The sequence below is a fragment of the Meriones unguiculatus genome, chromosome X (assembly GCF_030254825.1).
Source record: "Meriones unguiculatus strain TT.TT164.6M chromosome X, Bangor_MerUng_6.1, whole genome shotgun sequence".
Classification (NCBI taxonomy): Eukaryota; Metazoa; Chordata; class Mammalia; order Rodentia; family Muridae; genus Meriones; species Meriones unguiculatus.
Genome location: NC_083369.1, coordinates 136,460,483 through 136,474,940, shown reverse-complemented (window position 1 = coordinate 136,474,940; position 14,458 = coordinate 136,460,483). Strand labels below are relative to the sequence as shown.

The following is a 14,458-nucleotide window of genomic DNA, read 5'->3' as shown; positions in this document are numbered from 1 at the left end:
CTTAGGAGAGGTGACCCTGAACCTTCCCTGGGCAGCACAGTAGTGCTGGCTCTGGTGAAGGGGGCTCAGAAGAGCCAGCCCTGAGGGCTAGAATGCATGAGAGAGATTACCTGCCACTAGTCTGCTGTAAGGTGGAGTGGTCGTGGGGGTAGTGCCCTCCTCCCTCGCTACCTGCAATAGTTGGAAGGGATGGACCCCAGGTCATAAGAGTGGGAGACCTAGCCCTGCCTGGCTGTAGCACTCAGGAGAGCAAGAATGGCACCCTGCAGGCAAAGGCACCAATGAGCCAGCCCCCAGGTTGTAAGAGTGGGAGACCTTGTCCAGCCCCCTGCAGGCTGCAGCACTTGGGAGGGTGTGCCCCCACATCTTTACTGGGCAGCACAGTGGAGTTGGTCCCGAGGGCCTGGGTGTGGGTGAGCCAGCCCTGAGAGCATGAGAGAAGGGAGAGCTGACCCTCTTTTTGGCATTGGGTGGCCTAGCCAAGAGCTGTGCTGGACAGCTCTCGTCCTGGTGATGCTGATAAGGGAGAGTGTGCTAACCAGCTCAGCTACCACTTAGGCCCAGATCTAGGACTCTGATTTGGCCCACCCCAAAATCTCTATCATCTGAGAATGGTTGGGATATGTAAAAGGGCCATTCCTGCTGGTCCAAAGCTACAGGATCTCCATGACACAGGATAACTGGGAGCAGTCCCAGTGAGTATCCAATATTGATGGTGTCACAGAAACCAGAGATCTCAAACCAGACCAATGACTCATTGCAAATGGACATTTGCAAGAGAATATACTGTGCGACACTGTGACATACTACAGCTTCCATGGTGAGGTGTGTTCTATGCTTTTGTTGTTTGTTTGCATGTGTTTGTTGGGGGGGAGGTTGAAAGAGTAAAGAGTGGATATAAGGGGACAGGGAATGAGAGGATAAGTAGGACTGCAGTGCATGATTTAAAACTCAGAAAGAATCAATTAAAAGTTAAAAAAAATCCTGGTCATGATAGCACACACCTTTAATCCCAGCTCTTGCTGGAGGTAGAGGAAATCATGTTTCTGAGTTCAAGGACATTCTAGTCTATGCAGGGAGTCCCAGGACAGCCAGGGATATATGTATTTATATGTATGTATACACACACACACACACACACACACACACACACACAATAGTCTCAAACAAACAACAGAAACAAATGATGATGACAATAATAATAATAATAAGAAGAAGAAGAATAGAAGCCTATTTATTTTCTAATGAGAGACAGAAATGAGGTGGCTCTGAATCAAAGGGAAGTAGAGAGGAACTGGGAGAAGTAGAGGGAGGGGAAACAGTAATCTGGATAAATTGTATGAGAAAAAAATATCTATTCTCTGTCTCTCTTGGCTTTTCAAGATAGGATTTCTCTGTGTAGCCCTGACTATCCTAGAAATAGCTCTGTACACCAGGCTACCAGGCTAGCCTCAAACTCACAGAGATCTGCCTGGATCTGCCTGCCTCTGCCTCCCAAGCACTGGGATTAAAGGCATGCATCACCACCAACTAACAAAAAAAAATCTATTTTTAATAAAAGGGAAAAAATAGAAGCACCAGGATTAGACACAGAATCAAGGCCAGCAAGGAAAGGAGAAGAAACATGGGGCTTCAGAGATGGCTCACTGGTTAAGTGTGCCTGCTACTCTGTAAATTTGGTTCCCAGAACCAGTATCAGGGGCCCTACAACCACATGTAGCTCTTCTGACCTCTTCAGGTACCTGCACGGTTATATACACATAACACATGAATAAAAATTAAATAAAACCTTAAAAAAATAAGGAGCAACATAAATGGACAGAAGTTAGTAGCAATGCCACATCTCACTCCACCACTGAGTCTAAGGGGTTGATTAAGATACCATCCTGAATGAGGTAACCCAGACTGAGAAAGACATCTATGGTATGGACTCACTTCTAAGTGGATATGAGCCATACAGGATAGCCATCCTACAATCCACAGACCCAAAGAAGCTAAGTAGGGACCAAGGGAAGATGCTTGAATCTCACTCAGAAGGGGGAATAAAATATATATCTGAAATAGATGGAGGGAGGGAACTGGATGGGAGAGGGGGTGGGGATGGTACCAGGTTGAGGATCAGTTCTGGAGAGAGCCGGATGGGGGGAAAGAGGAGGACTGGGAAAGAGAATGGGGATTGGTGGAGGGGGGCATGTCTGGGTCAGGTGAGACTCCTGGGAGTCTATGGTGGTGACCCTAGCTGAGATTCCTAGCAGCAGGGGAGGAAAGGGAACCTGAAGTCGCCACCAGGCAGGACTTCCAGTGGAGGGAGAGAGACACCAACCCACGCACACAACCTTTAACCCAGCCAATCAATGAGTGACTGGTCCAACTTGAATCGAATGCCACTCAGAGAGCCCACACCTGACACTATTAATAATATTCTGCTATTCTTGCAGACCTGAGTGGCTTTACCCAGCAGCTGTTGAAAACAGATGCAGAGATCCACAGCCAAACATTAGGGGGAGCTCCAGGAATCTTATGGAAGAGGGGAAGGAAGGATTGAAAGAGCCAGAAAGGTCAAGGACACCACAAGAAAACCTACAAAATCAACTAACCTGGGCCCACAGGGGCTCACAGAGACTGAATCACCAAGCAGAGAGTATCTATGGGGATGGACCTAGCTCCTCCCCACCCCCACTATGTAACAGATGTACAGCTTGGTCCTCATGTGGGACCTCTAACAACAGGAGCAGGGCCTGTCTCTGACTTTGTTGCCTGCCTTTGGATCCCTTTCCCCTAACTGGTCTGTGTTGTCTGGCCTCAATAGGAGAAGATGGGTTCAGTCCTACTTGATATGCCAAGGTGGGTTGATACCCATGGAACATGTCTCCATCTCTGAGAAGAAAGGGAGGGGTCACAGCAGGAGAGGAGGGGAAGAGAGAAGGAGGGGAACTTCCTACTGTGTATACAGTAAATACATAAATTAATTAATGCAAAAGAGATAACTGTGTTGTTAGACAGTAAAATCTCTCATATATGCCAGTAACATTCTCATCCTCCTATTAACTCAAAAACAGAATCTTGTCTCTGGTTCAATATAATGGAGAAGATATTTCACTTCCTCTTGGTTCCTTCCCAGAGCTAAATTCTCCAAGTCTTAGCTTTATTTATTTATTTTTGCTTGCTTGATTTATTTTCAAAAGTGTCCCATTGGTATAGATATTGAGTCCTCCTGAGGGTGTCAGGATGGATTAAACCCTCCAAGAGAAATCTGAGTTTCCCTGATGCTTCCTTCAAGACAAAACTGGGGTAGGGTTCTACTGACCTCTGCTGGACAAAAGCTGAAGATGCTGATAAATATCCTCTGCATAGGATGGACAGAGGCAAGAATTATCCTAGATGTGAAAAATGTCCCTAGAGCCAGAATAGAGAAACCTTCATCTAGAGCCAAAAACAATACATGAACTGTAAGTTTTGTTCACAGTCCACTCAGTTTCAAAGATTCCCACCCCAAGGAAACCTATATTATACCTCTGACATCCTCAGACTATGGCTAATAACCTGACTGCCTCCCACGTGCTGGGATTCAAGGTGTGCACTACCACACCCAGCACACTCATTTTTTATTTTTCCCCTCTCCCTTTCTTTCTTCTTCTAAACAAAAATAAAATGGAACTTGATTTTTTCCTTTGAAATAAGATTATATTGTGTTACAAGACGTTTTATTTTCACACATTTCTTATAGAAAATAAAACAGCAGTGATTGTGTCAATCATAGCTTAACTTAGTAGAATCAGATTGTCCATAGAATCTGTAATTACTATGATTACTATGGGGTTGGTTCAGTGGTATAGTTTTCACCTCCCAGGCATGATACCCTAGGTTCAATCCCAAGGACTACAAATAATAGTTATTATAATAATAAAAAGTTCTGCAGCTGACAGAACTTATGTTTTTAATATTTATTTTTATCTTTATGAATATGGTTGCTTTGACTACATGGCTGGCAGGGTACTACGTGCATCTCCTCAGCCCATCAAAACTTTAGATTCCATGTTGACCATACATTTGGTCTCAGCTCTTTATCATGTAGCTTTGATGTAATGCATGCTTTGGCACTGTCTTGGTCTCTTCAGGCTTCTTTAACAGATTATCATGGAATGGGTGGCTTATATACGAAAGAAATACAATTTTTCTCAGAGTTCTAGAGTGTGGAAAGACCGACAGAAGGTACCAGCAGATTTGGTGTTGGCTGAAGGCTACTTTCTGTTTCATAGACAGCTGTCCTCTTGGTGTCTTCTCACTCCAGTCTTATAAAAGGGTGCTTATCCAATTCTTAAGGGCAGAGTCCTCATCATCTCATTGCCTCCCAAGGCCCCATCTTCTAACATAATCACTGGGAGGTCATAAATTCAACATACAAATTTTAGGGAGATGCACATTCAATTCACTGCAATGAGTTATTTTTTCCAGCCTTAAGAGTATCCCTCTTTTGGTCTTTGAAACATGAAGAGCACACTCCTAGCACCTTTTTTCCTTTCACAGAAGCTAATTTCCTCTCACTCAGCTCAAGGAATGACTCTCATTAGGTCTTGGGCTTAATTGTTCCCTCCATAGCAAAGTTGCCTTTGATTCTCTTATAATACGATTCTCCCTCTATCTTTAAAAAAAAAAAAAAAAACTAAATAAAAACAAAAAACAGGGTCTCACTATGTAGCCTTGGCTGTCCTTGGAACTCACTATGTAACATAGACCAGAAGGGTTTCAAACTTACAGCAATCCTCTTGCCTCTGTATCTCCAGCACTGAGATTAAAGGTGTGTACCATAATATCCAGCCATTTTAAAATCAAAGCATTGATTTCCCATACTAATCTTTATTCACAGTTATAATTACAACTGTATGCTTAAATATATTCCTCTTCCACTATTCTGCAAGCCAACCTGGCTTTCAATCAGTATTTGCAGCTCAAATGAATAAGAGAAAGAGCATCTTTTGAAGGTCATAAAGATACATGGCCCAGTTTTGTGGAATAGTTTGAAGAGTATTAGTGTTCACTCTTCTTTGAAGGTCTGGTAGAATTCTGCACTGAAAATATCTGGCCCTGGGCTTTTTTTGGATGGGAGACTTTTGATGACAGCTTCTATTTCCTTAGGAAATATAGGACTGTTTAATTTATTTATCTGATCTTGATTCAACTTTGGCAAGTGGAATCGATCAAGAAAATCATCCATTTCCTTTAGATTTTCAAATTTTGTGGCATATAGGCTTTTGAAATAAGACCTAATGTTTTTTTATTATTATACTGGTTACATTTTATTAACTCTGTATCCTAGATGTATCCCGTTCCCTCATTCCTTCCCAAACCCTCCCTCCTTCCCTTATCTCCTCCCTGCCCCTTTCCAAGTCCACTGATTAGGCAGGACCTCCTCCCCTTTCATCTGACCCTGTTTTATCAGGTATCTTCAGGACTGGCTGCAAAGTCCTCCTCTGTGGCCTAGCAGGGCTGCTCCTCCCTTGGGGGGTGGGGAGGTCAAAGAGCCTGCCATTGAGTTCCTGTCAGAAATAGTCCCTGTTCCCCTTACTATGGGAAACCAATTGATTACTGAGCTACTACGGGCTTCATCCAAGCAGAGGTTCTAGGTTATATTCATACATGGTCCTTGGTGGAGTGTCAGTCTCAGAAAAGATCCCGGTACCCAGATATATTTGGTCCTTGTGGAGCTCCATGGCTGTTCAGTGTCCAAGTGGGTTCCATAGTAATAGGAAAAGGGACTGTCTCTGACATGAACTGATCGGCCTGCTCTCTGATCACCTCCCCCTGAGGGGGGAGCAGCCTTACCAGGCCACAGAAGAAGACACTGCAGCCAGTCCTGATGAGACCCAATTGACTTGGATCAGAAGGAAGGAGAGGAGGACCTCCCTTATCAGTGGACTTGGGGAGGGACATGGGTAGAGAAGAGGGAGAGAGGGTAGGGTTGGGAGGGGAGGAGGGGGGCTACAAAGTGAATAAACTGTAATTAATAAAAAATTTTAAAAGGCAAAAAAAAAAAAGTTGCATGGCATTCTCATGCATGGAATCAACACTCTTTAAAATAGACCTACGCAGTCTTGGGGTCTTTCCCACCTTTTTAAAAATATTTTTAAAATTTATTTATTATTACAATTTATTCACTTTGTATCCCAGCTATAGCACCCTCCCTTGTCCCCTCCCAGTCCTGGCCCCTCATCTCCCTCCATGCCCCTCTCCAAGTCCACTGATGGGAAGGCCCTCCTCCCCTTCTATCCAACTCTAGCCTGTCAGGTCTCATCAGTTGGCATCTTTAAAATAAAAACCAAACGTCTCCTGGACACTTTACCTTCTAGCGCCTTATTGTTGGACTTCCCAGCCTCCAGAAGTGAGAAATCATTGTTTGTTGTTGATAAATTACTCAGTTTAAGGAATTTTGTTATAGCAGCATAGATGTGGCACCATTGCTATAACTGTGGACATGAACCTGCTATAACAGGATGAGGCAGTCTGATTCTACCTTTTGCTTTATGTCTCCTTGTCCCATTAGACTGCCATATTCCTTCTGTAGGATCTTTCAGAGTCATTCTTCCTTGCCTTGCCCATGACTACCAGTCTAGTTCAAGCCTCTACAACCTAGACTTTCCCATGAAGTCTTCTGGTGGTGTTCCCTTATCTTTCACCCTTCTATACGTGTGTCTTGCCTTTTCTTTCTTTCTCATTCTCTTTTTCTTTTTCTTTCTTTCTTTCTTTCTTTCTTTCTTTCTTTCTTTCTTTCTTCCTTCCTTCCTTCCTTCCTTCCTCCCTCCCTCCCTCCCTCCCTCTCTCACCCCCTTCCTTCCTGTCTTTCTTTCTTTCTTTCTTTACTTCCTTTTTGTTTTTTGTTTATTTGTTATGTTTTGGTTTTTGGAGACAGGGTTTCTCTGTGTAGCACTGGGTGTCCTGGAACTCACTCTGTAGACCAGGCTGGCCTTGAACTCACAAAGATCCGCCTGCCTCTGCCTCTAGAGTGCTGGGATTAAAGGTGTGTGCTACCTATGGCTGGCTGTATCCTGCCATTTTTGATAGTTTCTGGAAATGATCAGTTTCATGACATGCATGTGCTAGACTGTACCTCAAGTTGTGGTTTCTGGGGCCTGGGGCCAAGCTGATTCTACTTAAGCAATGCCATCTCACCTCTCCCCTTCCTTCAAGGCTCTTCTGCTGCTGCTTTTCTTATTACTCTTCCTCCAACTGCCTGCCTATACAGACTTAGCTCTCTCTTTGCTCATGCTTGACTGCCATTCATTTTCCCTTCCATTTGGGGAAATAATTCCACTTTATGTCTCTAAGCCATTTTCTCCTTACATCCAGATCTTCCTTTTTTGAAACTCACTGTATTCACTTTCACACCACTTAACACCCAAACATTCCTCATGGAATATAAGTTTTCTTCATCTCCTCAAAGGGACTATGTCCAGGCCCACAGGGGCTATGTCCTGTACTTTCTTTATAGTCTCTTGGGCTACACTTGGTACCAGAAACAGTGAAGGTCCTAAATGAATAGTAGGAATATATATCCATGAATCTGAAAAATAGCAAGAAGGAATATATGAGGAGGTTTGGAAAAAAGGAAGACAAGGGTAAAATAATGTAGCTATTATAATCTCAAATATTAAAAAAAATATTTAAAGGGAGGTATTACAATTGTTGGCCCAATTGTTGGCTTCAGCTCTCTGAAGCAAGTTTTGATAGCAGTTAGAAAAATGAAAGATCAAGAAACCCAGAGTATTTAAAAAATGAAACCACGAGAAAAGAAGTTATAAATTATTCCTATTGAACCTACACGGGATATGGATTAAAGGAACACAGTTACCTGAAACACAGCTTTGGGACAGAAAAGAGAGCTTGTAAAGAGATGCCATTCTCCTTCCTTCTCCCAATTCTCTTATCTCTCATCCTTAGGCTTTTGGTAATTAAATTTAAAACAGCTCAAATGACTGCTCTGGCTCCTCTCTGCACCTGAGCTTTTCAGTATGATACTTAGCTCACGCAGCTAGTGTAAATTGAGATGCACTATAAATGAATGACACTAAGGTCTTTGAAGGCTTAGCACAAAATCATGCAAAAATTTCACTTATACTTTTTATATTGATTTCAAGTTAGAAATATCTTTGATATATTAGGTTAACTAAAACATATTAGAAGAATATATCTAATTTGTGCTTCTTAAATTATTGTTGTTTGGTCATTAAATGTACATGGGTGCTTTGCCTACATATATGCAGTTTTGTCTACATTTACATCTGTGCACCACATGTGTGTATGCAGTCTGCAGAGACCAGATATCAGGGACCCTGGGACTAGAGTTATAGTGTGTGCCATCATGCTGGTGTTGGGAATTGAACTTGGGTCCTCTTTAAGAGCAAGCAGCCAGTGCTGTTAACCACTGAACCATCTCTCTAGCCTTTATTTGTACTTAAAAAAAATGAAGTCATTAGAAAATATAGAATTACCAGTATGGCTCATATATGTGGCTATGTTGAACATCTGTTGGATGGCATCATTTGTGAATAATTCTTACACTAATTATGTGTTTAAAAAGATCAACATCTAGAATATACTGGATTAAATAAAATATGTCACCAAATTAATTGGCTTCCTTTCTGTTTTCTAACCCATTAGTAAAACAAGAGTGACTTTTGTGGCTTATTCCCCATCACTATCCATGGACAACACTGTTCTCTACCCTCCCTGGCTTTCTAATCCTGTCTTTTTCATTAGGCTGTGCTTTCCCCATGGAACCAAAGACTATCTTTGTAGGCTTTGGTCTTAAGACAGGGTACACAGATTCTTCTTAAGGCATTACTGACATAAGGCTTTACTGACAATCACAGAAGCACAAATTGCTTTGCTGGACTATCAGGGTTGTAGGGAAAACTCTAATTCTGAATTGAGGACCCAGAGGAATCACATGCCATTACCAGCATAGGCAACAAAGCTTGTATTTCCTAGGCTTAGCTCCAGGGCTTCCTGTTAGTCCCAGGGAGCTGGAGATAGCATTAAACTCAAGGAATTTTAAGGGGTTCTTAATTGCAAATGTAATTTGAAACATCTGTGGCCTATATCGCGAAGGAGTTATCAATGAGGTTTTGTTTTGTTTTGTTTAGTTTTGAGTCAGGTTCTCAGTATGTAACTCAGGCTGGCCTGGATCCTCCTGCTTTAGATATCTGAGTACTTGTGCTAGAATAATAAGAGTGAGTCTTTACGGTAAACTTTAAATTTAAATGAGCTGGAGAGACTGCTCTCCAGTTAAAAGCACCTGCTCGCCAGGCATGGTGGCCCACACCTGTAATCCCAGCATTCTGGGAGGCAGAGGCAAATGGATATCTGTGAGTTCAAGATCAGCCTGATCTGCAATTGAGTCCAGGACAGCCAAGACTACACAAAGAAACCCTGTCTCGAAAAAACAAAGCAAAGAAACAAAAAAAAAAGCACCTGCCCTTCTTGCAGAGGACTCAAGTGTGGTTTCTAGCATGAACATGGGGTGACTCACAACTACCTGTTTGTAAATCCAGCCCCATCAAGTCTGATTCTCTCTTTGGGCATCAGAGGGCACCTACACACATGTGGCATGCAAACCCATCTACAGATAAATAAAAATAATAAAAAAAAAATGTAAAAAAAGAAAAAATCTTAAATGTGCTTATTGATTTATTTTTGTTTGTTTAACCAAGTTTGTTTGTTGACGATGGGATTACCACACACAGCTTTAGCCACCATCCACCATGCCCAGCTAAACAAAAAAAAAAAAAAATGTTATCAGAAATGAACTTCGTTAAAAGACATTTTTAATATGGTCTTTTGAGACAGAGTGTCACTATTTAGTCCTGTCTGTCTTGAAAACCAGGCTGGCCTCGAATTCACAAACATTTGCTGCCTCTGTCTCCCAAGTGCTGGGGTTAAAGGTGTGTGCCACAACTCCTGGTATAATATAGATTTCTAAGTATAGGAGTTAAAAAAAGAAAAAAGAAAAGAAAAGAAAAGGCCGAGACATACCCAAGTGTAGGTATGAGCTTCTTAAAGGAGACTCACCTAAATAAGTTTTTCTCTCCCTCAGATAGATAGATAGATAGATAGATTGATTGATTGATTGATTGGCTGGTTGGTTGGTTGGTTGATTGAGTGACTGATTTAGAAGAGTGTGGAGCTGGAGTTATAGGTAGATGTGAGATGCCCAGCATGGGTGCTGGTCCTCTGCAAGGGTGGCAAGAGCTCTTAACTGCTCTCCAACCCCTAAGGAAACTTCATAAATGCAATTGTGGTTCAGGCCTTGTGTTCTTCAAAATTAAATATAGAAATAATAAAACAATGTTGTAAAAACTCCATACGAAAACATTCAGTAGAATTTCTTCTGAGGATGGAAACTTCCAGTATGGTTAAATATTAGGCACACACAGCTATAAAGTATTAATGAATTTAAGTTTACATGTAGATACATGAAACTAGTGACTACATTTTTTTTCTTTTCCTTTTTGTCTTTTATTTCTTTTTGTTTTATCTTGTAGTTTCATGTTATTTTTTAGTGGCTGTATTTGATACAGTACAGTTCAATTATTTCAACGTTCCTCTTTCTTGTCAAAAGAAGCCAGATGTGGTGATGCACAGCTTTAATCCCAATACTGAGGAAACGGAGACAGGAGAATCAGAAATTTAAGGGCAACCTTCCCTAAAGAACAAGTATGAAGCCAGCCTGGGCTACAAGAAACCCTGTCTCAAAAAACAAACAAATAGATAAATAAATAAATATAAGAGGATCAAGAACATTAAGCATCCTTAATGTAATAACAAATCTGTACCATTTTTATTCTCCATCGTCTTCTTTATATATTTATAAATTAAAAATTAATAAATCATCACATTCATTTTCCTATGTTTTAAGATCTTTTGTCTATTTTTTTGGTGGTGGCACATGTCTTTTTTAATTTTAATCACAGTTTATTTACTTTGTATCCCAGCCGTAGCCCCCACCTCATTCCCTCCCAATCCCTCCTCCCTCATCTCCTCCCTGCCCCCTTCTGAGTCCACTGATAGGGGAAATCCTTCTCCCTTCCATCTGATCCTAGTCTATCAGGTATCTTCAGGACTGGCTGCAATGTCCTTATCTGTGGCCTTGCAAGTTATAACAATTAGGCTAAATGGCACTCTGAGTGAAACTAATTTTATTTTCATCTCGGGTAATAGTTTATATAGCCCATTAAGTCTTCAAGAGTTATCGACTGCATCTTGGGAAAACAGTAAACAGCAATTTGAATAAACATCCCATGATTACTGAACAAAGAAAAAAGGGTGAGGCTGGAGAGATGGCTCAGAGGTTAAGAGCACTGGCTGTTCTTCCAAAGGTCCTGAGTTCAATTCCCAGCAACCACACGGTGGCTCACAACCATAGATGATCGGATCTGGTTCCCTCTTCTGGTCTGCTAGCACACAGGCAGGTAGAATACTGTATAAATAATGAATAAATAAACCTTAAAAAAAAAAGAAGAAAAAAGGTGAAAGGCCTTGAGCACAATGCTGAATTTGCCACAATCTCCTACTTCCTTGCTCTCTGCTTTATATGACCTTAAAAAGGTCAGATTTGAAGCTGGGTATAGAGGTACATGGCTGTGATATTGGCACACTCAGAGACTAAGGCAAGAAGAAAATCAAAACTTCAAGGCCATCCTGGGCTGTATAGTGAGTTGGAAGTCAGTCTGGGCAACATAAGACTGAAAAACAAAACAAAACAAAACAAAACAGATAAAATGGTCAGATTTGAACTCTGGCACAGATATTAAACCTATGATGATGACAAGGATGATGAAGATAAGAATTATGATACTAAAATAAGCTGCCAGAACTGAATTTCTAACCTCTGACAGTCCTTCTTGTCTCAGAGTAGCCAGCTTTCTGTTGGGCTACTGAGCTGTCAGAAACAATGAATATCATCCTTACAACTAAGCAGGGCAAGGCTGGGTTGGCAGAAGAGGAAATACGCCCATTGGGGCAGTAAAGACAATAATATTCTCCTGCCCGAAAAAAGGCTAGGACAGTGTTACATGCCAAGGGCCAAATAAAGGGAAACTGTGCCCCATTTTTTTTCCCACCAACTTAGAAACAGGAACATATCTTATTATGTGGAAGATTAATGAAGGGAAGTTGGCCTTCTCTGCCACTACTGTCTGCTGCAAACTGTCCTAAAATCACAGCAGACAGGATTTTAGATGCTTAACTTTTAACCTTCTGTTAAAAATTAAAAGAGGAAAACTTTAGTAGCTGGATTAATATGACTAATTTTTTCCTTTTCAGGCCATAGACCACAAAGTACCGGAATTCACAGTAAGCCAGTCTGGATAGGATGTGGGCATGCTTGTAGGAAGCCACACCCAACAACCAAAAATTTCTTATGACTCAGACCAGTTTGTTTTAATAAGAAGATAGACAACCAGTGCTGAAAGCGGGTAAGGGAACTTACAGTTAACATAGATTTATGGAGCAGTTTCAGAATCCTGGGCTCAAGCTAGATTAAATTAGATTAGATTGGCAAACATTTCTTTTTACCCATCTTTTAGTTATATACATATGGGGTCAGGGAGAAAGCTAGGTCTCAGTGCAGGCCAACATTCAAAAAGTCCATAGTGGGCTTTGTTTTCTTGTTTTGTTTTGTTTCTGAGAGTGGAAAATTTCTCTATAGTGCTGTACTTAGTTACTCCATCTGCCCATAAACTCAAATGAACTGTGTCACAAAGGTACACACCATTTTTTCTCATCACCTCAATGGTCCTAATCTGGTCTCGGGGGGTTGAGGGGGCAGTTTTGTTCCCTAGAACTCATCGGGAAATGTCTACAGACACTTTTGGCTTTTATAACTGGAGAGGGGTATGGTGCCTGGGATCAAGGGAGTAAACCCACTCCCGCACAGCCCTGCACCCGTGCTAAGGTAGAGAATCCCTGCACCATCATGACTTGGACAATAACTCATGTCTCCAAGAGTGCAACAGGGCATTGAGAGAAGAACATCTGCTGCCTCCTTTGATCCCCTGTGTTCACAGCGGAGCACACTTGCAAGCCAGTCTGACAGAATTCATTCTTTGATTTATAACTCCGGAAAGAACATTTTGGAGCATGAAGAAAATGACCCACTTGCAAAACTTAATATGCAAATCCTATAAACTTAAGATCCACTGCAACTGTTTGTAGTCTGCGGGTCAAACTTAGTCAAAAGAAATGATAAAACATCAGACATGAAGACATTTCAAAGTTTTCATAGCCCTTGTCCACTTTCAGCGTGACATCATTTAGCATGCTAAAACAGGTCTAAAAAGATATTCCACACCGGCTGTCTTTATAATCATGTTCAAAGTTCTTAAGGTGCCTAATGCCAACTTTTTCACTGTCTTAAAGGAGGGGTGTACTCACAGGCTCGGTTCCTGGTTCTGTAAGTGCAAGTGTAGAGACTGCAGGACCTCACTGGCATAGACCTCAGAACCCGGAACCTTCTCCATAGCAATGTACATGAAGATGCTTGCAGAATCACTCTCAGGTGACTCATCACCGTCATCTTGGAATATCCACCAGTGGCAAAACACCTCGAGGGAGTCTAAAAAACCTGGAGGAAGACAAAGGAAGGAAAGCTATACCCAACAGGAGTGAAAAGCCTGAGGAAACCTGGGAGGAGAACACTGGGAAGGCCAGTTCACACCCTAATGTGGAGGCAGGGCCAAATGAGAGTCAATAGTTTATTCACGCTTGTTTTGCAAACTGAGTGCCTTGGTGGCATGCAGGGTTCAGAGGACTGACTCATGAGCTTGACCATTCCCTCAGAATTGGCAAACATCTGAGGCCCGGAGGGAAACGTTCTTCTTCTGACACACAAATAAAGACTGTTTGTGGTTCCTACTGTTCCTTAAAATTAAAAGAAAATTTATTCCCTCAAATCCTGATTAGTTACCCAGTATGGTATTTACATGTAGGAAGAATTCAATGATTAATGCTCCTTTCAGGCAGCCTGTATAAGAAAATAAATCATTTTTTTCTGGCTTGCTTTAAAAAATAAAACAAAAACAAAAACAAACAACAAACAAACAAAACAAAAAACAAAACAAAACAAAACAAAAAAACCCAGTAAATACATCTTGCCAAAATAGCTGTGAGTGGTTTCAAAATCTAAGCTTCAGTACAAGCCGTGACTCTTGCCAGTTTTTTAGTGTAACACTGGCCCTGGCACACAGGAGAAATGCACAATGGTAAGTCTTGAACTTTGTCTCTAGCACTCACACATTCACTGGGAAAGCATCAGAAGCAATGTTTTCCAAGGTGTTCACCACAGAGACCTCAGATTATGGGGACATCAACTCGGAATGTTTCCCTTCTAGCAGTCCCTCACCCCTGCTCCACTATTGCTTCACTTAAAGCCTCCTGAAACCTCCTATGACAAGTGAACAAACTA

The 14,458-nt window shown here is 41.6% G+C and overlaps 1 protein-coding gene across 2 annotated transcripts in view; it reads right to left on the bottom strand.

Annotated features, from left to right (window-relative positions):
* Positions 1 to 14,458, bottom strand: part of Ca5b (carbonic anhydrase 5B) — a 55,994-nt gene that overhangs the window by 30,794 nt on the left and 10,742 nt on the right. For both annotated transcript variants that reach the window (XM_021663389.2, XM_021663391.2), the window contains exon 2: positions 13,429 to 13,618. In XM_021663389.2, the coding sequence (XP_021519064.1) occupies positions 13,429 to 13,570 (142 nt within the window). In that variant the 5' untranslated portion in view covers positions 13,571 to 13,618. The remainder of the gene's footprint in view (positions 1 to 13,428; positions 13,619 to 14,458) is intronic.